The sequence below is a fragment of the Pristiophorus japonicus genome, chromosome 3 (assembly GCF_044704955.1).
Source record: "Pristiophorus japonicus isolate sPriJap1 chromosome 3, sPriJap1.hap1, whole genome shotgun sequence".
Classification (NCBI taxonomy): Eukaryota; Metazoa; Chordata; class Chondrichthyes; family Pristiophoridae; genus Pristiophorus; species Pristiophorus japonicus.
Genome location: NC_091979.1, coordinates 15,756,051 through 15,783,196, shown reverse-complemented (window position 1 = coordinate 15,783,196; position 27,146 = coordinate 15,756,051). Strand labels below are relative to the sequence as shown.

The 27,146-nt window shown below is 46.3% G+C and overlaps 1 protein-coding gene across 3 annotated transcripts in view; it reads left to right on the top strand.

Annotated features, from left to right (window-relative positions):
- stk16 (serine/threonine kinase 16) overlaps positions 1-27,146 on the top strand; it is a 113,247-nt gene that overhangs the window by 65,443 nt on the left and 20,658 nt on the right. For all 3 annotated transcript variants that reach the window (XR_011592626.1, XR_011592627.1, XM_070875226.1), the window contains exons 4-6: positions 16,812-16,945; positions 17,792-17,912; positions 24,421-24,516. Coding sequence is in view for 1 of the 3 variants with exons in the window: in XM_070875226.1 (XP_070731327.1) it covers positions 16,812-16,945; positions 17,792-17,912; positions 24,421-24,516 (351 nt within the window). In the remaining 2 variants the exon portion in view is untranslated. The remainder of the gene's footprint in view (positions 1-16,811; positions 16,946-17,791; positions 17,913-24,420; positions 24,517-27,146) is intronic.

The window sequence follows — 27,146 nt, the reverse complement described above, 5'->3', positions numbered from 1 at the left end:
CCTGACGGCTTTGTGTCTTAATGCAAGGAGTATCCGTAATAAGGTGGATGAATTAACTGTGCAAATAGATGTTAACAGATATGATGTGATTGGGATTACAGAGACATGGCTCCAGGATGATCAGGGCTGGGAACTCAACATCCAAGGGTATTCAACATTCAAGAAAGATAGAATAAAAGGAAAAGGAGGTGGGGTAGCATTGCTGGTTAAAGAGGAGATTAATGCAATAGTTAGGATGGATGATGTGGAATCTATATGGGTAGAGCTGCAGAACACCAAAGGGGATAAAACGTTAGTGGGAGTTGTGTACAGACCTCCAAACAGTAGTAGTGATGTTGGGGAGGGCATCAAACAGGAAATTAGAGGTGCATGCAATAAAGGTGCAGCAGTTATCATGGGTGACTTTAATATGCACATAGATTCGGCTAACCAAACTGGAAGCAATACGGTGGAGGAGGATTTCCTGGAGTGCATAAGGGATGGTTTTCTAGACCAATATGTCAAGGAACCAACTAGGGGGGAGGACATCTTAGACTGGGTATTGTGTAAGGAGAGAGGATTAATTAGCAATCTCGTTGTACGAGGCCCCTTGGGGAAGAGTGACCATAATATGGTGGGTGGAATTCTACATTATGATGGAGAATGAAACAGTTAATTCAGAGACCATGGTCCAGAACTTAAAGAAGGGTAACTTTGAAGGTATGAGGTGTGAATTGGCTAGGATAGATTGGCGAATGATACTTAAGGGGTTGACAGTGGATGGGCAATGGCAGACATTTAGAGACCGCATGGATGAACGACAACAATTGTACATCCCTGTCTGGTGTAAAAATAAAAAAGGGAAGATGGCTCAACCGTGGCTATCAAGGGAAATCAGGGATAGTATTAAAGCCAAGGAAGTGGCATACAAATTGGCCAGAAATAGCAGCGAACTTGGGGACTGGGAGAAATTTAGAACTCAGCAGAGGAGGAAAAAGGGTTTGATTAGGGCAGGGAAAATAGTGTACGAGAGGAAGCTTGCAGGGAACATTAAGACGGACTGCAAAAGTTTCTATAGATATGTAAAGAGAAAAAGGTTAGTAAAGACAAACGTAGGTCCCCTGCAGTCAGAATCAGGGGAAGTCATAACGGGGAACAAAGAAATGGCAGACCAATTGAACAAGTGCTTTGGTTCGGTATTCACTAAGGAGGACACAAACAACCTTCCGGATATTAAAGGGGTCAGAGGGTCTAGTAAGAAGGAGGAACTGAGGGAAATCCTTATTAGTCGGGAAATTGTGATGGGGAAATTGATAGGATTGAAGGCCGATAAATCCCCAGGTCCTGATGGACTGCATCCCAGAGTACTTAAGGAGGTGGTCTTGGAAATAGTGAATGCATTGACAGTCATTTTCCAACATTCCATTGACTCTGGATCAGTTCCTATAGAGTGGAGGGTAGCCAATGTAACCCCACTTTTAAAAAAAGGAGGGAGAGAGAAAACAAGGAATTATGGACCGGTCAGCCTGACATCGGTAGTGGGTAAAATGATGGAATCAATTATTAAGGATGTCATAGCAGAGCATTTGGAAAGAGGTGACATGATGGGTCCAAGTCAGCATGGATTTGTGAAAGGGAAATCATGCTTGACAAATCTTCTGGAATTTTTTGAGGATGTTTCCAGTAGAGTGGACAAGGGAGAACCAGTTGATGTGGTGTATTTGGACTTTCAGAAGGCTTTCAACATGGTCCCTCACAAGAGATTAATGTGCAAAGTTAAAGCACATGGGATTAGGGTTAGTGTGCTGACATGGATTGAGAACTGGTTGGCAGACAGGAAGCAAAGAGTAGGAGTAAATGGGTACTATTCAGAATGGCAGGCAGTGACTAGTGGGGTACCGCAAGGTTCTGTAATGGGGCCCCAGCTGTTTACATTGTTCATTAATGATTTAGACGAGGAGATTAAATGTAGTATCTCCAAATTTGCGGATGACACTGAGTTGGGTTGCAGTGTGAGCTGCGAGGAAGATGCTATGAGGCTGCAGAGTGACTTGGATAGGTTAGGTGAGTGGGAAAATGCATGGCAGATGAAGTATAATGTGGATAAATGTGAGGTTATCCACTTTGGTGGTAAAAACAGAGACACAGACTATTATCTGAATGGTGACAGATTAGGAAAAGGGGAGGTGCAACGAGACCTGGGTGTCATGGTACATCAGTTATTGAAGGTTGGCATGCAGGTACAGCAGGCGGTTAAGAAAGCAACTGGCATGTTGGCCTTCATAGCGAGGGGATTTGAGTACAGGGGCAGGATGGTGTTACTACAGTTGTACAGGGCCTTGGTGATGCCACACCTGGAGTATTGTGTACAGATTTGGTCTCCTAACTTGAGGAAGGACATTCTTGCTATTGAGGGAGTGCAGCGAAGGTTCACCAGACTGATTCCTGTGATGGCGGGACTGACATATCAAGAAAGACTGGATCAACTGGGCTTGTATTCACTGGAGTTCAGAAGAATGAGAGGGGATCTTATAGAAACGTTTAAAATTCTGACGGGTTTAGACAGGTTAGATGCGGGAAGAATGTTCCCAATGTTGGGGAAGTCCAGAACCAGGGGTCACAGTCTAAGGATAAGGGGTAAGCCATTTAGGACCGAGATGAGGAGAAACTTCTTCACCCAGAGAGTGGTGAACCTGTGGAATTCTCTACCACAGAAAGTTGTTGAGGCCAATTCACTAAATATATTCAAAAAGGAGTTAGATGTAGTCCTTACTACTAGGGGGATCAAGGGGTATGGCAAGAAAGCAGGAATGGGGTACTGAAGTTGCATGTTCAGCCATGAACTCATTGAATGGCGGTGCAGGCTCGAAGGGCCGAATGGCCTATTCCTGCACCTATTTTCTATGTTTCTATGTAAGACAAAGGTCCTCCACCAGCCTGTCCTCGCCGCAGAGCACTGCCTCACAGTCATCAAGATCCACGGTGCAGCCCTGGACAACGTGGGCCACTTCCCATATCTCGGGAACCTCTTATCAGCACAAGCAAACATTGATGAGGAGATTCAACACCGCCTCCAGTGCGCCAGCGCATCCTTCGGCCGCCTGAGGAAAAGAGTGTTCGAAGACGAGACCCTCAAATTTACTACCAAGCTCATGGTCTGCAGGGCTGTAGTAATACCTGCCCTCCTGTATGGCTCAGAGAAATGGATCATGTCACCTCAAGTCGTTGGAAAAATACCACCAACGATGACTCTGCAAGATCCTACAAATCCCCTGGCAGAACAGACACACCAACATTAGTGTCCTCGACCAGGCCAACATCCCCAGCATTGAAGCACTGACTACACTTGATCAGCTCCGCTGGGCAGGCCACATTGTCCACATGCCAGACACGAAACTGCCGAAACAAGCGATCTACTCAGAACTCCTTCATGGCAAACGAGCCAAAGGTTGGCAGAGGAAACGTAACAAGGACACCCTCAAAGCCTCCCTGGTAAAGTGCATCATCCCCACCGACTCCGGAGAGTCCCTGGCCGAAGACCACCCTGGGTGGAGGAGGTGGATCCGGGAGGATGCTAAGCGCCTCGAGACTCGTCGGCGAGTGCATGCAGAAAACAAGCACAGTCTGCGGAAGGTACGTGCGGCAAACCTGTCCCACCCTCTCTTACCCTCAACGACAGGGACTGTGGCTCTCGCATTGGACTGTTTAGCCACCTAAGGACTCATGCTAAGAGTGGAAGCAAGTCTTCCTCGATTCCGAGGGACTGCCTATGATGATGATCCAGGCCCCTCACAATTTTATACACCTTAATCAGGTCTCCCCTCAGTCACCTCTGTTCCAAAGATAAAAGACCAAGCATCTCCAACCTTTCCTCATAGCCTAAATTTTCCCGTCCAAACAATATTCTTATAAATCTCCTCTGCACCCTTTCCAGTGCAATCACATCTTTCCTGTAATGTGGTGACCAGAACTGCATGCTGTACTCCAGCTGTGGCCTAATCAGTGTTTTATACAGTTCAAGCATAACCTCCCTGCTCTCTTGTTTTCGATGCCTCGACTAATATTGGCAAGTATTCCATATGCCGCCTTAACCACCTTATCTACCTGGCTGTACTTTCAGTGATCTGTGGACCTACACTTCAAGGTCCCTTTGTTCCTCGACACTTTTCAGTGTCGTACCATTTAATGTGTATTCCCTTGCCTTAGACCAAAGTGCATTACCTCACACTTATCCAGATTGAATTCCATTTGCCAATGCTCTGCCCACCTGACCAGTTGATTGATATCTTGCTGCAGTCTGCAGCTTTCTTCTTTATTATCAACCACACGGCCAATTTTAGTGTCATCTGCAAACTTCTTAATCATACATTCAACATTAAAGTCCCCAAGTCGAGACGTTCAATAAACTACATGATCGAGTAGGGTAATGTTGTGTGCTAAACGACCAACGCGAGGTGTACAACTCCGGCTCCACTTCACTGGGGGCTGCGGCCTGGAGCTTTCTCCCACGGGATGAAAATTAGAAGTGGGGATCATCGAGTCACTCTCGCTCTTCGTCACGCTTCATGGCCCAGGAGAGACTAGAACCGGAGAAAACGGGAAACAACGTAAATAGAGGGTACAACAAATAACCAGTTGGAAATACTGTCATCCCTAGCAGGCTGATCATGAAAGTAAAATCCCATGGGATCCAGAGCAAAGTGGCAAGTTGGATCTAAAATTGGCTCAGAGGCAGGAAGCAAAGGGTAATGGTTGTAGGGTGCTTTTCTGACGGGAAGGCTGTTTCCAGTGGGGTTCCGCAGGGCTCAGTACTAGGTCCCTTGCTTTTTGTGGTATTTATCAATGATTTAGACTTGAATATAGGAGGTATGATTAAGAAGTTTGCAGATGATACAAAAATTATTCTTCTGAAGACTTCAGGAAGATATCAGTCAACTGGTCAGGTGGGCAGTACATAAGAACAAGAACATAAGAAATAGGAGCAGCAGTAGGCCACGTGGCCCCTCGAGCCTGCTCTGCCATTTAATAAGATCATGGCTGATCTGATCATGGACTCAGTTCCACTTCCCTGCCCGCTCCCCATAACCCTTTATTCCATTTTTGCTCAAAAATCTGTCTATCTCCGCCTTAAATACATTCAATGACCCAGCCTCCACAGCTTTCTGGGGCAGAGAATTCCATAGATTTACAACCCTCTGAGAGAAGAAATTTCTCCTCATCTCAGTTTTAAATGGGCGGCCCCTTATTCTGAGACTATGTCCCCTAGTTTTAGTTTTCCCTATGTGTGGAAATATCCTCTCTGCATCCACCTTGTCGAGCCCCCTCATTATCTTGTATGTTTCAATAAGATCACCTCTCATTCTTCTGAACTCCAATGTGCATAGGCCTAACTTACTCAACCTATCTTCATAAGTCAACCCCCTCATCTCCCGAATCAACCTAGTGAACCTTCTCTGAACAGCCTCCAATGCAAGTATGTTGGAGAAATACCACCAGCGATGTCTCCGTAAGATCCTGCAAATCCCCGGGCAGGACAGACGCACAAACATTCGCGTCCTCGTCCAGGCCAAAGTCTCCAGCATTGAAGCACTGACCACACTTGATCAGCTCCGCTGGGCAGGCCACATAGTTTGCATGCCAGACACGAGACTCCCAAAGCAAGCGCTCTACTCGGAACTCGTCCACGGCAAAGGAAGGGCAGAGGAAACGTTACAAGGACACCCTCAAAGCCTTCCTGATAAAGTGTGACATCCCCACTGACACCTGGGAGTCCCTGGTCAAAGACCGCCCTAAGTGGAGGAAGTGCATCCGGGAGGGCACTGAGCACCTCGATTATCGTCGCCAAGAGCATGCAGAAATTAAGCGCAGGCAGCGGAAGGAGTGTGCGGCAAACCAGGCTCCCTGCCTACCCTTTCCCTCAACGACTATCTGTCCTACCTGTGACAGAAACTGTGGTTCCCGTATTGGACTGTTCAGTCACCTAAGAACTCATGCTAAGGGTGGAAGCAAGTCTTCCTCGACCCTGAGGGACTGCCTATGATGATGATTCCTTCCTTAAATACGGAGACCAAAACTGTACGCAGTACTCCAGATGTGGCCTCACCAATACCCTGTACAGTTGTAGCAGGAATTCTCTGCTTTTATACGCTATGCCCCTTGCAATAAAGGCCAACATTCCATTTGCCTTCCTGATTACTTGCTGTACCTGTATACTAACGTTTTGTGATTCATGCACAAGGACTCCCAGGTCCCTCTGTACTGCAGCACTTTGCAATTTTTCTCCATTTAAATTATAATTTGCTTTTCTATTTTTTCTGCCAAAATGAATAACCTCACATTTTCCACATTATACTCCATCTGCCAAATTTTTGCCCATTCACTTAGCCTGTCTATATCCCTTTGCAGATTTTTTGTGTCCTCCTCACAATTTGCTTTCCCACCCATCTTTGTATCATCAGCAAATTTGGCTACATTACACTCTGTCCCTTCATCCAAGTCATTAATATAGATTGTAAATAGAATTCAATAAAGAGAAGTGTGAGGTAATGCATTTGAGAAGGGCTAATAAGGCAAGGGAATACACAATAACTGGTAGGACACTGAGCAATGTAGAAGAACAGAGGGACCTTGGAGTACATGTCCACAGATCCCTGAAGTTAGCAGGCCAGGTAAATAAGGTGGTTAAGAAAGCAAACAGAATACTTGCCTTTATTAGCTGAGACATAGAATACAAGAGCAGGGAGGTTATACTTGAACAGTATAAAACACTAGTTAGCCACAGCTAGAGTACTGGTACTGTGTGGCAGTTCTGGTCGCCACATTACAAGCAAGATATGATTGCACTAGCGAGGGTACAGGGGAGATTGACGAGGATGTTGCCTGGACTGGAGAATTTCAGCTATGAGGATTTCAGCTATAAGGAAAGATTAGATAGACTGGGTTTGTTTACTTTGGATCAGAGGAGGCTGAGGGGAGACCTTATTGAGGTGTATAAAATTATGAAGGGCCTAGCTTGAGTGGATAGGAAGGGCCTATTTCCTTTAGCAGAGGGGTCAACAACCAGGGGGCATAGATTTAAAGGAATTGGTAGGAGCTTTAGAAGGGATTAGAGGGGACATGACTTCACCCAGAGGGTGGTGGGGGTCTGGAACTCACTGCCTGAAAGGGTGGTAGAGGCAGAAACCCTCACCACATTTAAAAAGTACTTGGATGTGCACCTGAAGTGCCGTAACCTACAGGGTTACGGACCAAGAGCTGGAAAGTGGGATTAGGCTGGGTAGCTCTTGGTGGGCCGGCGCGGACTCGATGGGCCGAAATGGCCTCCTTCCGTGCTGTAAATTTCTATGATTCTATTCCTTGCACAACGAATAAAGCTCACAGCTAATATTGCTACGTATATATTGGTATGCATGACTCCACTTTACGAGTGACGTCAGCTGTGAGGTCAGGTCCTTTTAATCTAAGCTGACACTCGAGGCACTGCTGAGCAATGTTCCCTCTAAAATTTCATTGCTGCGCGTGAGCAGTTTTTTCAATGCGTGATTTCTTTAAATTTTTTGCGCCGTGTTTGAGAGCTTGTGAGCGGCCCGCGCGGCACTCGGAACTCCTACACAGCAGGCGATCCCCAGGTGGGCCGAGGAAACATTTCAAGGACACCTTCAAAGCCGCCTTCATTAAATGCAACTTCCCCACTGACACCTGGGAGTCCCTGGCCAAAGACCGCCCTAAGTGGAGGAAGTGCATCCGGGAGGGCACTGAGCACCTCGAGTCTCGTCGTTGAGAGCGTGCAGAAATCAAGTGCACGCAGCGGAAGGAGCGTGCGGCAAACCTGTCCCACCCACCCTTTCCCTCAACCACTGTCTGTCCTACCTGTGACAGAGACTGTAATTCCCGTATTGGGACTGCACAGTCACCTGAGAACTCTCTCTTTTAGAGTGGAAGCAAGTCTTTCTCATTTTTGAGGGACTGCCTATGATGATAAGAACATAAGAAATAGGAGCAGGAGTAGGCCATACGGCCCCTCGAGCCTGCTCTGCCATTCAATAAGATCATGGCTGATCTGATCATGGACTCGGCTCCACTTCCCTGCCCGCTCCCCATAACCCCTTATCCCCTTATCGTTTAAGAAAATGTCTATTTCTGTCTTAAATTTATTCAATGTCCCAGCCTCCACAGCTCTCTGAGGCAGCGAATTTCACAGATTAGCAACCCTCTGAGAGAAGAAATTTCTCCTCATCTCAGTTTTAAATAGGCAGCTCCTTATTCTAAGATCATGTCCTCTAGTTCTAGTCTCCCCCATCAGTGGAAACATCCTCTCTGCATCCACCTTGTCAAGCCCCCTCATAATCTTATACGTTTCGATAAGATCACCTCTCATTCTTCTGAATTTTAATGAGTAGAGGCCCAACCTACTCAACCTTTCCTCATAAGTCAACCCCCTCATCTCCGGAATCAACCTAGTGAACCTTCTCTGAACTGTCTCCAAAGCAAGTATATCCTTTCGTAAATATGGAAACCAAAACTGTACGCATATTCAGATTGCACATTCAGAATTCAAATAATTAAAAATCTTCCAGATAGAAACACTAGTGCTAAAAAGGATTTCTTGCTAATAATCCATATTAAACGAAATTTGGATAATTTTGGGATTAAATACCATCTGTTGCTATAAGTTTCATTTACAGCAATTTACCAAACTTGTCTGTCAGCCTTGGCTCCGGTAGCATTTCCGCCTTCGAGTCAGAAGGTCGTGCTTTGAAGTCCCACAGAGACTTAAGCACATAATCCAGGCTGACACCAGTGCAATTCTGATGGGAGTTCCGCACTGTTGGTGTTTTTTGGATGAAGCGTTACTGTTGTTTGGGTGACCTTGCTTGTGTGCAACTTGGCTGCTGTGTTAGGATCCATTACAATAATGATAACACTTCAAAAATACTCTATTGACACTGCAGGGCTTCGGAATGTCCTGAGAATGTGAAAGGTGCTATATAAATGTTCTTTATTTCAATTTTATCATGCGACACACTGCTTCTTGACTCCTTTTCCAGGCCACTCAAATATCCCTCCTGGTCCACATGCTAGCCAACATTGTTAATGCCTCCCCTTGCTCGTTCATAGAAATGTACAGCACGGAAGGAGGCCGTCAAAGAGCTATCCAGCCTAATCCCACTTTCCAGCTCTTGGTCCGTAGCCTTGCATGGCACTTCAAGTGCACATCTAAGTACTTTTTAAATGTGGTGTGAGGGTTTCTGCCGCAATTACCCTTTCAGGCTGAGTTTTCCAGATCCCTGCTACACTCTGGGTGAAAACATTTCCCTTCAAATCCCTTCTGAACCTCCTACCAATTATTTTAAATCTATGCCCCCTGGTTGTTGACCCCTCTGCTACGGGAAATAGGCCCTTTCTATCCACTCTTTAGGCTCCATATAATTTTATACATCTCAATAAAGTCTCCCCTCGGCCTTCTCTGTTCCAAAGAAAACAAACCCAGCCTATCCAATCTTTCCACATGGCTAAAATTCTCCAGTCCAGGCAACATCCTTACAAATTTCCTTTGTACCCTTTCCAGTGCAATCACATCCTTCCTGTTTTTTGAGAATGTAACTAGTAGAGTGGACAAGGAATGTAAGGGAAAATGGGGAAGGCTTCTCGTCCCACGAGCAGGCCCCCTGATATGGAGGGTCGACGCTCGCCCCAACCCGCGTAACAGCCCCCGGAGTTAGCAGGCAGAGACGGATGGCAAGGTATAACGATATTTTATTACGAACGTCCGGGAACACCTCTTATCACAGCCGCCTATGAGTGGAGATGCTCCCCGAACAGCACAATCATACAACTTTTATACATTTCGAAAACCCCTCCGTTCCCTGGTAAGACCTCCCTAGATCTCTAATTGGACTACCTTATCAGTGCTTCTCCGGATTGACAGGTCATGAGCTCTGACTGATGACAGGCCATGATCTCGTGACCATCTTAGACCGTTCCCAGAATGGTATCTCTAGGGTGGAATTTGTTATACATTTCCTTTGGTGCCATGAAGTCTATCTCTGGTCTCTTCTCACGTCCTTATCAGCGGTCTGTTTAGGTTCTCTCCTATTGACATTCCATGTTGGAATATTATCTGGTATCTCAACCCATAACAGTACCTTCTGGAGCCTTGGTGCTGGAATGTACAAGGCGTGAGAAGAAAGGTCTTTACCTCCTTATGGGCCAGTGCAGGAACCAGCACTTTAACCCTTGTCCTGCTGGTACCCCTAATGCCAAATTTTCCTCTTACAAGGGAGAACCAGTGGATGTGGTGTATTTGGACTTTCAAAAGGCTTTTGACAAGTTCTTGCACAAGAGATTGGTGTACAAAATCAAAGCGTATGGTATTGGGGGTAATGTACTGACGTGGATAGAGAACTGATTGGCAGACAGGAAGCAGAGAGTCGGGCTAAACGGGTCCTTTTCAGAATGGCAGGCAGTTACTAGTGGGGTGCCGCAGGGCTCAGTGCTGGGACCCCAGCTCTTTACAATATACATTAACGATTTGGATGAAGGAATAGAGTGTAATATCTCCAAGTTTGCAGATGACACTAAACTGGGTGGCTGTGTGAGCTGTGAGGAGGACGCTAAGAGGCTGCAGGGTGATTTGGACAGATTAGGTGAGTGGGCAAATACATGGCAGATGCAGTATAATGTGGATAAATGTGAGGTTATCCATTTTGGGGGCAAAAACACACAGGCAGAATATTATCTGAATGGCGGCAGACTAGAAAAAGGGGAGGTGCAACGAGACCTGGGTGTCATGGTTCATCAGTCACTGAAAGTGGGCACGCAGGTACAGCAGGCGGTGAAGAAGGCAAATGGTATGTTGGCCTTCATAGCTAGGGGATTTGAATATAGGAGCAGGGAGGTCTTACTGCAGTGGTACAGGGCCTTAGTGAGGCCTCACCTGGAATATTGTGTTCAGTTTTGGTCTCCTAGTCTGAGGAAGGACGTTCTTGCTATTGAGGGAGTGCAGCGAAGGTTCACCAGACTGATTCCGGGATGGCTGGGCTGTCATATGAGGAGAGACTGGATCAACAGGGCCTTTATTCACTGGTGTTTAGAAGGATGAGAAGGGATCTCATAGGAATATATAAGATTCAGACGGGACTGGACAGGTTAGATGTGGGAAGGACGTTCTCGATGTTGGGGAAGTCCAGAACCAGGGGACATACTTTTAGGATATAAGGGGTAAGCCATTTAGGACTGAGATGAGGAGAAACTTCTTCACTCAGAGAGTTGTTGACCTGTGGAATTCCCTGCCACAGAGAGTTGTTGATGCCAGTTCATTGGATATATTCAAGAGGGAGTTAGATATGGCCCTTACGGTTAAGGGGATCAAGGGGTATGGTGAGAAAGCAGGAAAGGGGGTACTGAAGGAATGATCAGCCATGATCTTATTGAATGGCGGTGCAGGCTCGAAGGGCCGAATAGCCTACTCCTGCACCTATTTTCTATGTTTCTATGTTTTCACCTTCAGGATTTCTGCACGGGCGCAGCTTAGAGGGAGCATTGGTGCTGAGGGATGCTGCGTCATCCTTCGGATAACACATAAAACCGAGGCCCCCAACTGGCTGTTCAAGATGATTTTAAAGGACCTCTTTGGCACTATTGAAAGAAGTGCAGGAACATTCTCCCCATCCTGGTTAACATTCCTTCCACAACCGAAAGTAAAATAACTAAACCTTACTGTGTGTATTTACCTGCATAACAACAATGATTGCGTCTGAAAGAACAAAGAAACTCGTTGGTTGTGAAGTGATTTATTTGCCCTGAGACCCTGATAAGGCGCTATATAAATGCAAATTATTTTTCCGTGGTAATATACGTGCATACAGTAATACCTGGCTTTTGCCCGTGTGCTGAGGGAGCACTGCCCTGTCGGAGGTGCCGTCTTTCAGATGAGATGTTAAACCGAAGCCCTGTCTGCCCTCCCAGGTGGGTGTGAAAGATCCCACGGCATTATACAAAGAAGGGCAGGGGAGTTCTCCAGAGTCCTGGACAATATTTATCCCTCAACCAACAATACTGGTTATTTATCTCATTGCTGTCTGTGGGATCTTGCTGTAAGAAAATCGGCTGGTGCATTTCATACAGTGACTGCACTTCGTATGTACAGGTGTAACATCCCGAATCCGGAACTCCAAAATCCGCAATTGTCCGAAAACCGGACATTTTTTGAGGCAAAACCCAAAATCCGGCACGGATTAGGTTGAGGATTCTGGATTTCAGACAAGAAAATGAATAATCTGAAATCCGGAATCCTTGACTCAATCCGTGCTGGATTTTGCTTTTTGCCGGATTTCAGACCTCGTTTCTCAAAACCCGGCACGGATTCGTTCGAGGATTCCGGATTTCAGATTATTCATTTCCTTGTCTGAAATTTGGAAAAACCCAAAAACCGGCACGGCTTCGGTCCCGAGGATTCCGGATTTCGGACGTTGTACCTGTACTTAATTGGTCGTGAAGCGCTTTGGGACGCCCTGAGGCCGGGAAACCGTGCTTGTAAAAATGCTATTTCTTTCTTTCAATGTAGACAATGATATTGTGCAGCACTTCAGTGGAGGGAGTAAAAAGAAACGTAGTGGTAGGGGGGGGGACAGTATCATTTGGGGGATAGATACGTTTCTCTGCAGCCGAGAGCGTGAGTCCCGAAGGCTGTATTGCCTGCCTGGTGCCAGGGTTAGGGACATCTCCTCTGGGCTGGAGAGGAACTTGGAGTGGGAGTGGAAAGATCCAGTTGTAATGGTCCATGTGCGTACTAATGACATAGGTAGGACAAACAAAGAGATTCTGCTGAACGAGTATGAGGAGCTAGGGGCCAAATTAAAAAGCAGAACCACAAAGGTAACAATCTTTGGATTACTACCTCAGCCACGAGCAAATTTGCAACGGGTAAATAAGATCAGAGAGTTAAACACGTGGCTCAAAGACTGGTGTGGGAGAAATGTGTTTTGGTTCCTGGGGCACTGGCACCAGTACTGGGGTAAGAGGGAGCTGTTCCATTGGGACGGGCTGCACTTAGACCGTGCTGGGACCAGGGTCCTGGCGAATCAAATAACTAGGGCTGTGGAGAGGGCTTTAAACTAATTAGTGGGGGGGAGGGTTCAGGTGAGCAGAAATTTAAGGAGAAGGCAATAGAGCAGGGTAGCACTGGGGGCAATGAAATCCAGAGCGTACCAGGAAGGGGCAGAATGTATAAACATAAAGGTGAATCAGAAAATGGGGTCAAAGCTCGAGGGGCCAAATGGCCGACTCCTGCTCCTATTTCTTATGTTCTTAAAAGACAAGTCAACATCTCGGGTGGGACTTGGCAGAGTCTCTACCTGAAGAAATAGCCAGACGCTGACGGTCCGATTGTATATTGCCAGCCTTTGTTTTAGATTTAGTTCAGATTTCCGCTACTCAAATAGAAAAGCAGAGTATTTTTTAAATGGTGAGAGATTGGGAAATGTTAGTGTTCAGAGGGACCTGGGTGTCCTTGTACACCCATCACTGAAAGTTAACATGCAGGTACAGCAAGCAATTAAGAAAGCAAGTGGTATGCTGGCCTTTATTACAAGAGGATTTGAGTATAAGAGTAAAGACGCCTTACTGCAATTATATAGGGCCCTGGTGAGACCACACCTGGTGTATTGTGTACAGTTTTGGTCTCCTTACCTAAGGAAGGATATACTTGCCTTAGATGGAGTGCAACGTAGTTTCACCAGACTGATTCATGGGATGGGGAGATTATCCTATGAAGAGAGAATGAGTAGACTAGGCCTATATTCTCTCGAGTTTAGAAGAATGAGAGGTGATCTCACTGAAACATACAACATTCTTCGAGCTTGACAGGGTAGATGCAGGGAGGATGTTTCCCCTGGTTGGGGAAATCTAGAACCAGGGGTCACAGTCTCAGAATAAGGGGTTGGCCATTTAAGACTGAGATGAGGAGAAACTTCTTCATTCAGAGGGTGAATCTTTGGAATTCTCTGCCCCAGAGGGCTGTGGATGCTCAGTCTTTGAGTATATTCAAGGCTGAGATTGATTTATATTTTTGGATATTAAGGGAATCATGGGATATGGGGATAGTTCACGAAAGTGGAGTTGAGGTAGAAAATCAGCCATGATATTATTGACGGCAGAGCAGGCTCGAGGGGCCGAATGGCCTACGCCTGCTACTAATTCTTGTGTTGTTCAAAAGTTTTTCATTTTAATCTCCCCATCCGTTACATTTTTGAAGTGAATGGTTTCAAACACTTGGTGGCGCTGTGCAACAACAAAATGGACATGCAGCTATCCTTATATAGTGAAAAGACTTGCATTTATATAGCACCTTTCCCAACCTCAGAACGTCACTGTTGTAATGTAGCAAACACGGCAGCCAATTTCACACAGCAAACTCCCACAAACAGTACTGTGATAATCTCCAGATAATTTTTTTTTTAATGTTGATTCTGGTATAAATATTGGCCCAGGACATTGGGGTTAACTGATCCACCCTTCTTTGAAATAGTGCCATGGGATCTTTTACATGTGTGTGTGAGAGAGAGAGAGCAGACAGGGCCTTGGTTTAACGTCACATCTGAAAGACGGCACTTCAGCCTAGACTTTTGTGCTCAAGTCTCTGGAGTGAGACTTGAACCCACAACCTTCTGACTTCAGAGGCGAGAGTGCTACCCACTGCTAACACTGTCTAGTGCCCAGATCAGGAGCTGTGACAAAATATGTTTGCATCAGCAATTAACAAGAGCTGAAAGGAATTTTTCTGTATGAGCAAAAGAAAATTTATATACACACACACACGGCTGAAAAAGAAATGCTTGAAAGGGGTAAATAAACAAAGAAAGGCAAATGGCTTAGGAAACTAGACGAGTACACGAGAGAGAAATGAATAGAAAGATATGCTAAAAGGCCGAGATAAGGCAGATCCAATGGGAGGAGCCTTCCCACCATCTACAAGGCACAAGTCAGGAGTGTGATGGAATACTCCCCACTTGCCTGGATGAGTGCAGTTCCAACACTCAAGAAGCTCGACACCATCCAGAACAAAGCAGCCCGCTTGATTGACACCCCATCCACCACCTTCAACATTCACTCCCTCCACCACCGGCGCACCGTGGCTGCAGTGTGTACCATCTACAAGATGCACTGCAGCAACTCGCCAAGGCTTCTTTGACATCACCTCCCAAACCCGCCACATCTACCACCTAGAAGGACAAGGGCAGCAGGCGCATGGGAACACCACCACCTCCACGTTCCCCTCCCAGTCACACACCAGCCTGACTTGGAAGTATATCATCGATGGGTCACAATCCTGGAACTCCCTCCCTAACAGCACTGTGGGAGTACCTTCACCACACGGACTGCAGCGGTTCAAGAAGGCGGCTCACCACCACCTTCTCGAGGGCAATTATGGACAGGCAATAAATGCCAGCCATGCCCACATCCCAGGAACGAATTAAAAAAATATATGGAGTATAAACCAGCGTAGCCTAGTTGGGCTGAATGGCCTGTATCTGTGCTGCATATTCTATATAATATGTAAAGGACTTGGATTTATATAGTGCCTGATCATATCCTCAGTACATCCCAAAGCATGTCACATCTAAAGAATTACTTTTGAAATATGTAGGTAAATACAGTTTGTGCACAGAAAGCTCCTCAAAGCAGCAGATGTGCTAAGTGAGTATCTAATTATTATTTGTGGTGAGGGACCTGAGGAGAACTCCCTACTCTGGTTTGGATACTGCCGTTGGATCCTTTATACCTACCAGAATAGGCAACCGGGGGCTCAGTTTACTGTCTCATCTGAAAGACTGCTCCCTCTGACAAAAGAAAGACCTTTGCATTTATATAGCGCCTTTCAAGACATCAGACATCCCAAAGCACCGTACAGCCAATGAAGTACTTTTGGAGTGTCGTCACTGTTGTAATATAGGAAATGCGGCAACCAATTTTGCTCACTGCAAACTCCCACAGACAGCAATGTGAGAGGATTTTGTTTTGTGAATCGGTTGAGGGATAAATATTGGCCAGGACACCGGGGATAACTCCCCTGCTCTTCTTGGAAATGGTGTTATGGGTTCTTTTACGTCCACCAGAAAAAGCAGGCGTTTAACGTCGCATCCGAAAGACAGCACCTCTGACAGTGCAGCGCTCCCTCAGTCATCATCATAGGCGGTCTCTCGAAAGGAGGATGACTTCCTTCCATGCCAAAAAGGGATGAGTTCACGGGCGTTTCATTGAAACACCTAATATTCCAGGTCCCGCACTACATCCTGAAGGATGGAAGATGCCTGTGCTTGGATGTTTTTAACGTGGGGTGACCGTTGCACACCAACCACTACATAGGCTTGACAGAGCTAGGTCTTGGTCCAGTGGCAAGGATTACCCAAGACAACTGGAGAGCTACTCTGCTGCACGGACCTAGTGCGCACACATATCGCAGTGTGGGCTGGCCCGTGCTGCCACTGGGCCCCTGGCCCCGAACTCACGCCTCTCCTGGTCCCCGATCACATCGCTCCACAGACTCTCGCCGCTCCTTCGCCCCGATCTCACCGCTCCTGCTGTACCTGCCCACGCTCCAATCACTGACCTGGACCTTGTACTGGCACTGGGAGTTACAGTCTAGCCTATGTTCTCAAGCTTATGGAGTGAGACTTGAACTCACAACCTTCTGACTCGGGCAAGAGTGCAACCCACTGAGCCACAGCTGACAAAACAGCATTGCATTGGACAGTCGGCCTAAATTGCGTGCTCAAGTCCTGGAGTTGTTTAAATAACCAGGAGTAACACCGTTTCCAATGTTCCCCTCTCAGAACGGCTCGCTGTGGGCAGAGCTGGAGAAGCTGAGGGACGCCAACAGTTTCATGCCCGAGGGACGGATACTGAACGTTTTCCACGGACTCTGCAGCGGACTGAAGGCCATCCACGACAAGGGCTACGCACACAGGTAAATCTCGTCCTCTTAACGTTGGTGGCCTGTGCACATCGGGGAGACGAGTGTGGGTGTCAGGCCAAGTTTTAGTGGGTAGCACTCTGGCCTCTGACACTCGGTCGTGGGTTCAAGTCCCACTCCAGAACATCAAGCCCACTCTCAGTACATTACTGAGGGAGGGCTGCACTTACGGGGGTGCCGTCTTCAGGTAAGACGTTAAACCAAGTCTGCCCTTGCATGGTGAACGTAAAAGATCCCACGTAACTATTTTGTTCTCTCTGTTGACCTGGCCAATATTTATCCCTCAACTAACACTTAAAACAGATGATTTGGTCATAATCTCCTTGCTGTTTGTGGGAGCTTGCTGTGCACAAATTGGCTGCTGCCTTACATTACAACAGTTACTATATTTCAAAAGTACTTCAAAGTCCATCTGTGGCTCAGTGGGTAGCGCTCTCGCCTCTGAATCAGATATATTGGGTTCAAGTCCCACTCCAGAGACTTGAGCGCAAAATTTAGGCTAACACCCCAGTGCAGTGCTGCAGGAGGACTGCAGTGTTGGAGGAGCTATCATTTAGATGACAAATCAAACCGAGGCCCGTCTTGCCTCTCAGGTGGGCGTAAAAGATCCCAGGGCCACTATTTTGAATAAGAGCAGGGAGTTCTCCCTAGTGTCCTGGCCGATATCTATCACTCAGTTGTGGGATCTTGCTGTGTGCAAATTGACTGTCGCGTTTCCTACGGTGACTACACTTCAAAAGTACTTGATTGGCTGTATAGCGCTTTGGGACAGGTTGTGGTCGTGAAAGCCGCTATATAAATGCTAGTTCTTTCTTTCTTTGATTGTTTACGTTTTCTCAGGGACTTGAAGCCCACCAATGTTCTCCTAGATGACAATCAGCAACCTGTGCTGATGGACCTGGGATCTATGAACAGGGCGAGGATCGAGGTCAAAGGGTCACGGGAAGCCATGACAATCCAGGTAAAGGAGGCAACAACAACAACTTGTATTCGTATCGCGCCTTTAACGTGGTGAAACGTCCAAAGGCGCTTCACAGAAGTAATGAGATTTTAAAAATTTGACACCGAGCCGCATAAGGAGAAATTAGGGCAGGTGAGCAAAAGCTTGGACAAAAAGATAGCTTTTAAGGAGTGTCTTGAAGGAGGAAAGAGAGGCGGAGAGGTTTAGGCAGGGAGTTCCAGAGCTTGGGGCCCAGGCAACAGAAGGCACGGCCACCGATGGTTGAGCGATTATAATCAGGGATGGACAGGAATGGATTTTTTAATTTGTTTTTCTACCTCTCCTATGATCGTTTATTTTACATAGAAACATAGAAACATAGAAACATAGAAAATAGGTGCAGGAGCAGGCCATTCAGCCCTTCTAGCCTGCACCGCCATTCAATGAGTTCATGACTGAACATGAAACTTCAGTACCCCCTTCCTGCTTTCTCACCATACCCCTTGATCCCCCGAGTAGTAAGGACTTCATCTAACTCCCTTTTGAATATATTTAGTGAATTGGCCTCAACAACTTTCTGTGGTAGAGAATTCCACAGGTTCACCACTCTCTGGGTGAAGAAGTTTCTCCTCATCTCGGTCCTAAATGGCTTACCCCTTATCCTTAGACTGTGACCCCTGGTTCTGGACTTCCCCAACATTGGGAACATTCTTCCTGCATCTAACCTGTCTAAACCCGTCAGAATTTTAAACGTTTCTATGAGGTCCCCTCTCATTCTTCTGAACTCCAGTGAATATAAGCCCAGTTGATCCAGTCTTTCTTGATAGGTCAGTCCCGCCATCCCGGGAATCAGTCTGGTGAATCTTCGCTGCACTCCCTCAATAGCAAGAATGTCCTTCCTCAAGTTAGGAGACCAAAACTCCAGGTGTGGCCTCACCAAGGCCCTGTACAACTGTAGCAACACCTCCCTGCCCCTGTATTCAAATCCCCTCGCTATGAAGGCCAACATGTCATTTGCTTTCTTAACCGCCTGCTGTACCTGCATGCTAACCTTCAATGACTGATGTACCATGACACCCAGGTCTCGTTGCACCTTCCCTTTTCCTAATCTGTCACCATTCAGATAATAGTCTGTCTCTCTGTTTTTACCACCAAAGTGGATAACCTCACATTTATCCACATTATACTTCATCTGCCACGCATTTGCCCACTCACCTAACCTATCCAAGTCACTCTGCAGCCTAATAGCATCCTCCTCGCAGCTCACACTGCCACCCAACTTAGTGTCATCCGCAAATTTGGAGATACTTCATTTAATCCCCTCGTCTAAATCATTAATGTACAGTGTAAACAGCTGGGGCCCCAGCACAGAACCTTGCGGCACCCCACTAGTCACTGCCTGCCATTCTGAAAAGTACCCGTTTACTCCTATTCTTTGCTTCCTGTCTGACAACCAGTTCTCAATCCACGTCAGCACACTACCCCCAATCCCATGTGCTTTAACTTTACACATTAATCTCTTGAGTGGGACCTTGTCGAAAGCCTTCTGAAAGTCCAAATATACCACATCAACTGGTTCTCCTTTGTCCACTTTACTGGAAACATCCTCAAAAAATTCCAGAAGATTTGTCAAGCATGATTTCCCTTTCACAAATCCATGCTGACTTGGACCTATCATGTCACCATTTTCCAGATGCACTGCTATGACATCCTTAATAATTGATTCCATCATTTTACCCACTACTGAGGTCAGGCTGACCGGTCTATAATTCCCTGTTTTCTCTCTCCCTCCTTTTTTAAAAAGTGGGGTTACATTGGCTACCCTCCACTCGATAGGAACTGATCCAGAGTCAATGGAATGTTGGAAAATGACTGTCAATGCATCCGCTATTTCCAAGGCCACCTCCTTAAGTACTCTGGGATGCAGTCCATCAGGCCCTGGGGATTTATCGGCCTTCAATCCCATCAATTTCCCCAACACAATTTCCCGACTAATAAAGATTTCCTTCAGTTCCCCCTCCTTACTAGACCCTCTGACCCCTTTTATATCCGGAAGGTTGTTTGTATCCTCCTTCGTGAATACTGAACCAAAGTACTTGTTCAATTGGTCTGCCATTTCTTTGTTCCCCGTTATGACTTCCCCTGATTCTGACTGCAGGGGACCTACGTTTGTCTTTTTCTCTTTACATACCTATAGAAACTTTTGCAATCCACCTTAATGTTCCCTGCAAGCTTTTTATTTTATTTTATTGTACGTTCCAGTCCTTATAATTGCTAACTATTTGATTTCGTAGAATGATACAGCACAGAAAGAGGCCTTTCGACCCATCGTGCCTGGGCAGTCTCTTTGAAAGAGCTATTCAGTTAGTCCCACTCGTCCTGCTCTTTCCCCATCGCCCCGCAAATATCTCCTTTTCTATAAACTGGAACCAAAAATGATCAACTTTAAAGTCAAACAATTCAGAACAAAAACAATTAGTGAGACTTCTAAAGCATGCTGTGTAAAATTAGCATTGGTCGCTGAGCATGTTATAAGGGGCGGAAGCAGGTCACCACCAATGGCAGCATGCGGCGTTGCTTAACTCCTTTTCTATTGCGAGCGGACGCGAGTGTCCAGAGCCTGCACTGTGACAGTGTGGCAGCACTTGCGAACGAGTCCCTGCAGTCTCCTCGCATCGTAATGTGTCAGCCGTGGCTCAGTGGGGAGCACACTTGTCTGAGTCAGAAGGTTGTGGGTTCAAGTCCCACTCCAGGAACTTGAGCACAGAATCCAGGCTGACACTCCAGTACAGTGCTGAGGGAGCGTTGCACTGTCGGAGTTGCCGTCTTTCAGATGAGACATTAAACCGAGGCCCAATCTGCTCTCAAGTGGAAGTAAAAGATCCCATGGCACTATTTTGAAGAAGAGCAGGGGAGTTATCCCCAGTGTCCTGGGCCAATACTTATTCCTTAATCAACAAAACAAAAATGGATTATCTGGTCATTATCACATTGCTGTTTGTGGGAGTTTGCTGTGTGTAAATTGGCTGCCGCGTTTCCCACATTACAACAATGACTACACTCCAAAAAGCTGTATTGGTTGTAAAGCGCTTTGAGACATCCGGTGGTCGTGAAAGACGCTATATAAATGCAAGTCTTTCTTTTCTGAGATGTGGAATCGTTTTATCTAATCTTATTGAAACATATGATAATGAGGGGGCTCGACAAGGTGGATGCAGATAAGATATTTCCACTCAGAGGAAACTAAAACTAGGGGACATAGAATAAGGGACCGCCCATTTAAAACTGAGACGAGGAGGAATTTCTTCTCTGAGGGTTGTAAATCTGTGGCATTCTCTAGCCCAGAGAGCTGTGGAGGCTGGGTCATTGAATATATTTAAGGTGGAGATAGACAGATTTTGAGCGATAAGGGAGTCAAGTGTTGTGGGGAGTGGGCAGGAAAGTGGAGTTCAGTCCATGATCAGATCAGCCATGATCTTATTAAATGGCGGAGCAGGCTCGAGGGGCCAAATGGCTGACTCCTGCTCCTATTTCTTATGTTCTTATGTTTTATTCACCTACGGCAGATGAATGGCTGAATGTAATCTGCCGGGATTTGAGCCCGGGGGATTCTGGTAACCAGAGCAACTTCCGATTAACTGAGCTATCGGGGATATTGGAGGATCACGAGCACAACAAAGCATTGTCCTAACACAGCAGGCAAATTGTCTTCTCAAAATTTGCAGATGGCGCCAAATTTGGGTGGTATAGTTAATACTAAGGACGACTGTGACAAATTACAAGAAAGAAGAAAGTAAAACTTGCATTTATATCGCGCTTTTCACAATCACAGACATCTCAAAGCGCTTTATAGCCAATTAAGTACTTTTGGAGTGCAGTCACTGTTGTAACGTGGGAAACGCGGCAGCCAACATTCGCACAGCAGGCTCCCACACACAGCAATGTGATAATGACCAGATGATCTGTTTTTCTGTTATGTTGATTAAGGGATAAATATTGGCCAGGACCCCGGGGATAACTTCCCCTGCTCTTCTTCGAAATAGTGCCATGGGATCTTTTGCGTCCAATTGAGAGAGCAGACAGTGCCTCAGGTTTAACGTCTCATCCGAAAGACGGCATCTCTGACGGTGCAGCACTCCCTCAGCACTGCACTGGGAGTGTCAGCCTAGATTTATGAGCTCAAATCCCTGGAATGGGACTTGAACCCACAACCTTCTGACTCAGGCGAGTATGCTGCCCACTGAGCCACAGCTGGCACTAATCGTTACTATTAGACTAAGACACTAGAATCATAGAAATTTACAGCACGGAAGGAGGCCATTTCGGCCCATCGTGTCCGTGCTGGCCAACCAAAGGCTATCCAGCCTAATCCCACTTTCCAGCTTTTGGTCTGTAGCCCTGTAGGTTACGGTACATCAGGTGCATATCCAAGTACTTTTTAAATGTGGTGAGGGTTTCTGCCTCTACCACCCTTTCTTCTGGATGAAGACATTTCTCATCTAAACCTCCTCCCAATAGTTGTTGACCCCTCTGCCAAGTGAAACAGGTCCTTCCTATCCACTTTATCCAGGCCCCTCATAATTTTATACACCTCAATCAGGTCTGCCATCAGCCTCCTCTGTTCCAAAGAAAACAGACCCAGCATCTCCAATTTTTCCTCATAGCCCAAATTCTCCAGTCCAGGCAACATTCTTGTAAATCTCCTCTGCACCTTTTCCAGTGCAATCACATCTTTCCTGCAATGCGGTGACCAGAATTGCATGCAGTACTCCAACTGCGGCCTAACCAGTGTTTTATACAGTTCAAGCATAACCTCCTTGCTATTGTATTCCATGCCTCAACTAATAAAGGCAAGTTCCATATGCCTTCTTAACCACCTTATCTACCTGGCCTGCTACCTTTGGGGTTCTATATACCTGCACACCATGGTATTTTGTTCCTCTACACTTTTCAATGTCGTACCATTTAATGTGTATTCCCTTGTCTTGTTAGATCTCTCCAAATGCATTATCTCACACTTCTCCAGATTAAATTCCATTTGCTACTGTTCCGCCCACCTGACCAGTACATGGCTATCTTCCTGCAGTCCACAGCTTTCTTCTTCATTATCAACCACACAGCCTATTTTAGTGTCATCTGCAAACTTCTTAATCATACCCCCAACATTCAAGTCCAAGTCATTGATGTATACCACAAAAAGCAAGGGACCCAGCACTGAGCCCTGCAGAACCCCACTGGATACAGCCTTCCAGTCATAAAAACACCCATCAACCATTACCTTTTGCTTCCAGCCTCTGAGCCAAGAAGACCACTCAGAAGACATTAATAAACTTGGCAAATTAATTTCAGTATAGATAAGTGCGAAGTGGTGCATTTTGGTAGGAAGAATAAGGAGGCCATATGCTCCTTGGAAAATAAGACCTTCCCGCTCTTCTGCTGTACCAGCCCACACTGCGATATGTGTGCGCACTAGGTCTGTGCAGCAGAGCAGGTCTCCAGTCGTCCTGGTTAACCCTTGCCACTGGGCCAAGACCTAGCTCTGTCAAGCCCGTGTGGTGGCTGGTGTGCAATGGTCACCGCACGTTAAAAAAATCCACCCATCGAGTTCACGACTAAAATAGCGAGTCCTTCATTGAAACATCTATGAACTCATCCTTTTTTGGTGTGGAACCATCTCTGATGATGATGATGGAAAATAAGAGTCTAAATCGGAAAAAGACGCAATAGAATCTCTGGGTACAGATACACAAAGCACTAAAAAGTAGCGACGCAGGTTAATAATAAAAAAGCAAACAAAGCACCGGGGATTATTTCTGGAGGGATAAAATGGAAAACCAGAGAAGTTGCTTTAAACTGGTTTGGAATCTTGGTTGGACCACACGGAGTCAATTTTCCCTTTTAAGCTGCCGGTCGCACAGCGCCCCAGGGATCCCGCGCAGCTGGCTTTTCCATACAAAAACGCGCACGCGCAGTATTTTGAATGGCTCACCCAGCCCCTTAAAGGGGCCTCGGCGGCTCCGCCAATAAAAATTACAGGGTACATTGCTTGCCGTTACTGTGCACAGTTCTGGTCTCCATATTATAAAAAGGATATAGAGGCACTGGAGATGGTGCAAAAAATATTTGCAAGGTTGATACTAGAACGGAGAGGTTATAACTATTAGAAAAGACTGGAGCAGGCTGGGGCACTGTTACAGGTCTTTAGGATTATGAGTGGGTTTTGATACGGTAGGGAAGATGTTCCCACTTGTGGGAGAGACCAAAGCTAGGGCCCATCAATATAAGCTAGCCACTAATAAATCCAGAGAGTGGTGAGAATGTGAACTCGCTACTACAGTTGAGACGAATAGCACCGATGCATTTAAGGGGTAGGTGGATAAATACATGAGGGAGAAGGGAATAGAGGGATGTGCTGATGGGGTGGGAGGAGGTTGGTGTGGAGCATAAACACCGGCACGGTCCAGTTGGGCCAAATGGCCTGTTTCTGCACTGTACGTTCCGTGTTGCTCACTGCTGTGTTCTGTTCCAGGACTGGGCAGCTCAGCGTTGTACCATATCGTATCGAGCTCCTGAGCTCTTCAACGTGGAGAGTCACTGCATCATAGACGAGCGCACTGACATATGGGTACGTACCAAATCTGCTGGGCTCATAGAATCATAGAATGGTTACATAGAATGGAAGAAGGTCATTCTCGTCAATGAAAGAGCACTTCAGCTAGTCCCACTCTCCCGCCCTTTCCCCGTAGCCCTGCACATTTTTTTCTTTCAGGTACTTATTCAACTCCCTTTTGAAAGCAGATTGGGTCTGCCTCCACCACCCTCTCAGGCAGTGCATCCTAGATCCTAACCACTCGCTGTGTAAAAAAAAAACAAGTTCTCTCTCATGTCGCCTTTGGTTCTTTTGCCAATCACTTTCTATCTGTGTCCTTTAGTTCTCGACCCTTCCGCCAATGGCAACAGTTTAAGAACATAATAAATAGGAGCAGGAGAAGGCCATACGGCCCCTTGAACCTGCTCAGCCATTTAATACGATCATGTTTGATCCGATAATGGACTCTGGTCCACTTCCCTGCCCGCTCCCCATAACCCCTTATTCCCTTGTCGTTTAAGAAACTGTCTATCTCTGTCTTAAATTTATTCAATGTCCCAGCTTCCACAGCTCTCTGAGGCAGCGAATTCCACAGATTTACAACCCTCTGAGAGAAGAAATTTCTCCTCATCTCAGTTTTAAATGGGCGGCCCCTTATTCTAAGATTATGCCCCCTAGTTCTAGTCTCCCCTATAAATGGAAACATCCTCTCTGCATCCACCTTATCAAGTCCCCTCATAATCTTATATGTTTCGATAAGATCACCTCTCATTCTTCTGAATTCCAATGAGTAGAGGCCCAACCTCCTCAACCTTTCCTCATAAGTCAACACCCTCATCCCCAGAATCAACCTAGTGAACCTTCTCTGAACTGCCTCCAAAGCAAGTATATCCTTTCGTAAATATGGAAACCAAAACTGCACGCAGAATTCCAGGTGTGGCCTCACCAATACCCTGTAGCAAGACTTCCCTGCTTTTATACTCCATCCCCTTTGCAATAAAGGCCAAGATTCCATTGGCCTTCCTGATCACTTGCTGTACCTGCATACTAAACTTTTGTGTTTCATGCATAAATACCGCCAGATTTCTCTCGATCTACTCTGTCCAGACCCCTCATGATTTTGAACCCCTCGATCAAATCTCCTCTCAACCTTCTCTGCTCTAACGAGAACAGCCCCAGCTTCTCCAGTCTATCCACATAACTGAAGTTCCTCATCCCTGGAATCATTCTCCTAAATCCTTTCCGCACCCTCTCCAAGGCCTTCACATCCTTCCTAAAGTGCGGTGCCCAGAATTGGACACAATACTCCAGTTGAGGCTGAATCAGTGTTTTATACAGGTTCATTATAACTTCTTGATAAAAGCAGGGCGAGTTCTCCAATAAAATGCAGTATTTGAAGGATAGAAGATATATAATACAGCTTGTGTTCGTTCATAAACCGACACCCCAGAACCCAGTCACCGCAGGAGCTAATTCAAAATGGGTCAGAAACATAGGATTTACAGCACAGAAGTAGGCCTTCAGCCTATTGTGACTGTGCCAGGTCTTTGCTAGACCAATCCAAAACTGATCGATGAGGTCACCAATAAAGCAGCCAATTAGTGTTGTGAAAACTTGCCTCTGTGTAAGATGGCTGCATAAAGTGAAACCACTATTCCTGGCCAGAGTAATTCCCCCGTCAATCATTGGAGGCTGTTCAGAGAAGGTTCACTAGGTTGATTCCGGAGATGAGGGGATTGACTTATGAGGATAGGTTGAGTAGGTTGGGCCTCTACTCGTTGGAGTTCAGAAGAATGAGAGGTGATCTTATTGAAACTTATAAGGTAATGAGGGGGCTTGACAGGGTGGATGCAGAGAGGATGTTTCCACTCATAGGGGAAACTAAAACTAGGGGACATCATCTCAGAATAAGGGGCAGCCCATTTAAAACCGAGATGAGGAGAAATTTCTTTAGAGGGTTGTAAATCTATGAAATTCTCTGCCCCAGAGAGCTGTGGAGGCTGGGTCACTGAATATATTTAAGGTGGAGATAGACAGATTTTTGAATGATAAGGGAGTAAAGGGTTATGGTGAGCGGGCAGGGAAGTGGAGCTGAGTCCATGATCAGATCAGATCTTATTGAATGGCGGAGCAGGCTCGAGGGGCCAAATGGCCTACCCCTGCTCCTATTTCTTATGTTCTTATCTTATGTAATCACTGCTGTAAGTGACTGGGATTGATTTTACACACACCTTTTATATTCTGTGTCTATCCTCCACACACTGCATTTTGTTGGAGAACGTACCCTGCTTATATTGGGGAAACTTTGCTGTAGTTTCGGTCGTAGAAACTGTTTGAATTGACTCTTTGATGTCATATAGACTGTTAAGTGCAAGTCCCGCCGCCAATTCCTTGGCTGGCACGGTGCACCTCATTGGCTGGCACGGTGCACCTCATTGGCTGGCACGGTGCACCTCATTGGCTGGCACGGTGCACCTCATTGGCTGGCACGGTGCGCCTCATTGGCCGACACAGTGGTATGCGATATGGTGACAGAACTGGAGGGAATATTGGGCAAGGCCAAGAAGGCACGCAATCCCAAACAGTTTACACAGATGCGTGCAACCCACACTGAAGCGTGGGTAGCCAGAGCTGATCAAAAGTCCAAGGCAAAATTTGTTGGCATA